At 37.8% G+C, this 2,672-nt stretch overlaps 1 protein-coding gene across 1 annotated transcript in view; it reads left to right on the top strand.

Annotated features, from left to right (window-relative positions):
* The first annotated feature begins 61 nt into the window (after positions 1 to 61).
* LOC107677342 (microtubule-associated serine/threonine-protein kinase 1-like) overlaps positions 62 to 2,672 on the top strand; it is a 37,644-nt gene continuing 35,033 nt past the window's right edge. The window contains exon 1 of the mRNA XM_016472222.1: positions 62 to 288. Coding sequence (XP_016327708.1) covers positions 250 to 288 — 39 coding nt within the window. The 5' untranslated portion in view covers positions 62 to 249. The remainder of the gene's footprint in view (positions 289 to 2,672) is intronic.

Genomic DNA, 2,672 nt, shown 5'->3' with positions numbered 1-2,672 from the left:
GAACAGAGAGACAGAGAGAGAGAGAGAGAGAGAGAGAGAGAGAGAGAGAGAGGGTGATGCTAAAAGGAGCTCGTGTTGATCTCGCGCACGGTCCTTTATGACGTCACGTCCAGCGCTCGCTCTTCTGCGGGATGCGAGCGTCGCGAAGCTCGGCATGACGGAGTCCCGGTGCATGCGAGCGGACTGAGCTCTCCTGCTCCACGAGCCTCCACTGATCCGCGCAGCAGCATCTCCTCCGCCGGACACGACATGGACGATTCGGGAATAATCAGGCGCAGGCGGCTCCAGGTCAGACATGCACCCCTTCTGACACCAGCACCTTGTTCTCTGGACATGTACCAGGGTAATACTGTGGTCTCGGACCACGTATTGTGGAGATACAATGGTATTCTTTGAAGTACCTTGAATTAACATGGTATTTTAATAGGGTGAACATTCATTACTATGGTACATCATGGTATTACGATCTGATTGGACCACATAAAGATAGGGGAACCAGTGGGGAGTGCTATTCTTTGAAATACCATGGTAAATGAACATGGTAATCCTTCAGTACCATGTTATTAGTGTGTTTTTGTAAACATGTACTATAGTAAAACCATGTTGTCTGGACAAGTACTATAGTAATATTGTAGTTTTGGCGATGTATTGAGGTAGTACCATGGTATTCTTGGAAGTGCCTTGAAGTAACATGGTAATTTAATATGGTAAACGTTCATTACTATGGTACTATGGTATGGTACGGTATTCTGATCTGATTGGACCACATAATGATAGTGTAACCAGTGGGGAGTGGTATTCTTTGAAATACCTTGGTAAATGGACATGGTAATCATTTAGTACCATGCTGTTAGTGTGTTTTTGTAGTAAAACCATGTTCTCTGGACATGCACTATAGTAATATTGTGTTTTTGGCAATGTATTGAGGTAGTACCATGGTATTCTTTGAAATACATGGTATTTTAATATAGTAAACATAAATTAATATGGTACATATCAAAAAGACCATATTACGGTCTGATTGGACCACATAAGGACAGTGTAACCAGTGGGGAGTGGTATTCTTTGAAATACCTTGGTAAATGGACATGGTAATCATTTAGTACCATGCTATTAGTGTGTTTTTGTAGACATGTAGTAAAACCATGTTTTCTGGACATGTACTATAGTAATATTGTGTTTTTGGCGATGTATTGAGGTAGTACCATGGTATTATTTGAAGTGCCTTGAAGTAACATGTATTTGAATATGGTAAACATTCAGCTCTCTATATATCAAGAATACCATGGAATTACTATCTCATACTCCCATTACTACATAACCAATGGGGAGTGGTATTCCTTGGAGTACCATGGTAAATGAATACGTATCATTGCATGCAGTATATTAACATGTACTGTACAATATACTGTAATAATACCATGTTTTCTAGACATGTACCATGGTATTACTGTGGTTTTTGACCAAATGAAAACATTCAGTACTAAGGAGTGTATCAAAAATACCATGGTATTGCTGTCTGATACTCTGGTCCTCGTAAGAACAGTGTAACCAACAGGAAATTGTATTATTTGAAATACCATTGTAAATGTAGGTGACAATTATTAATAGTAATACCATGTTTTTGAACACTGGCAGTAATATGGATTTCTTTGAAGTAGCATGTAAATACCATGGTATTTTAATGTGATTTTCATTTAGTTGCATTTTTATAGAATACATGCCATCTGAGGCTATTTTTGAGGTGAAAATAATTCAGCCTCTTTAGTGCTGAGCATCTCTGATCTGCGATGATGAGATATTTGCATGTGTGTGTGTTAAGTGGGGTTTATCAGAATCTACTGCTTTGTCAGGACAAATATGTGTGTGTGTGTGTGTGTGTGTGTGCGTGTCGACATCAGAAACTGCTTCTGTATCCAGGAGTTGCACAATGAGTTAAACGGTCTGATATGATATCACACACACACAAACACACACACACACACACATCACTGGAGAGTCATTCATGAAGTCTCAGACATGATCAGAGAGAGATGGACCGTCTGTGTGTTATCTGAGAGTACAGTGAATCCTGAAACCTCTCAATAACATGTTTTTAGGACCATTAACATTTATTCTGGTCATTTTGCACACATTAACTTCAGTAAATTTAAGCACATTTACCCCAAATTTGTCATTATTTTAATGCCAAAATTTTTATCTAAATGCAGCACATTAAATAGTTCCATCATGTACAAACATTTCACAGTTAAAATATATTGGCATCTTATAGGTTTTCAAAGATTATTTGGCATTAATGAGAATTAGGGGTGAAATAAAAAATAAAAAAATCTAACCAAAAAAGAATACATTGTATAAATATGAATATAACTAACATGCACATGTATTTTTAGACAATGCGAACATTAATCTTTCTGTAAACAGCCACATTTGGCCACATAATTTGGGGTGAAAAGTGTTTCATTGCCATGAAAGCAATGTCACAGTGCAAAAAATCCTAACGCTCCTAAAAATAGAATTCATTTATGCAAAATATAATTGCTTGGCATCTTGTTTAAATGTGTTTCAAACATGTGACATATTTTTCGCTTGGTGTGAAAATAATTGCCCTCAACGAATTTTCCTGTGTCCCTCGGGTCTGTCCCGTTCATCATACACACACACACACACAC

This window comes from Sinocyclocheilus anshuiensis, unplaced genomic scaffold (genome assembly GCF_001515605.1).
Source record: "Sinocyclocheilus anshuiensis isolate Anshui unplaced genomic scaffold, SAMN03320099.WGS_v1.1 scaffold644, whole genome shotgun sequence".
Taxonomy (NCBI): domain Eukaryota; kingdom Metazoa; phylum Chordata; class Actinopteri; order Cypriniformes; family Cyprinidae; genus Sinocyclocheilus; species Sinocyclocheilus anshuiensis.
Note: the sequence above shows the minus strand (reverse complement) of the source record. Positions and strands in the feature narration are given on the sequence as shown.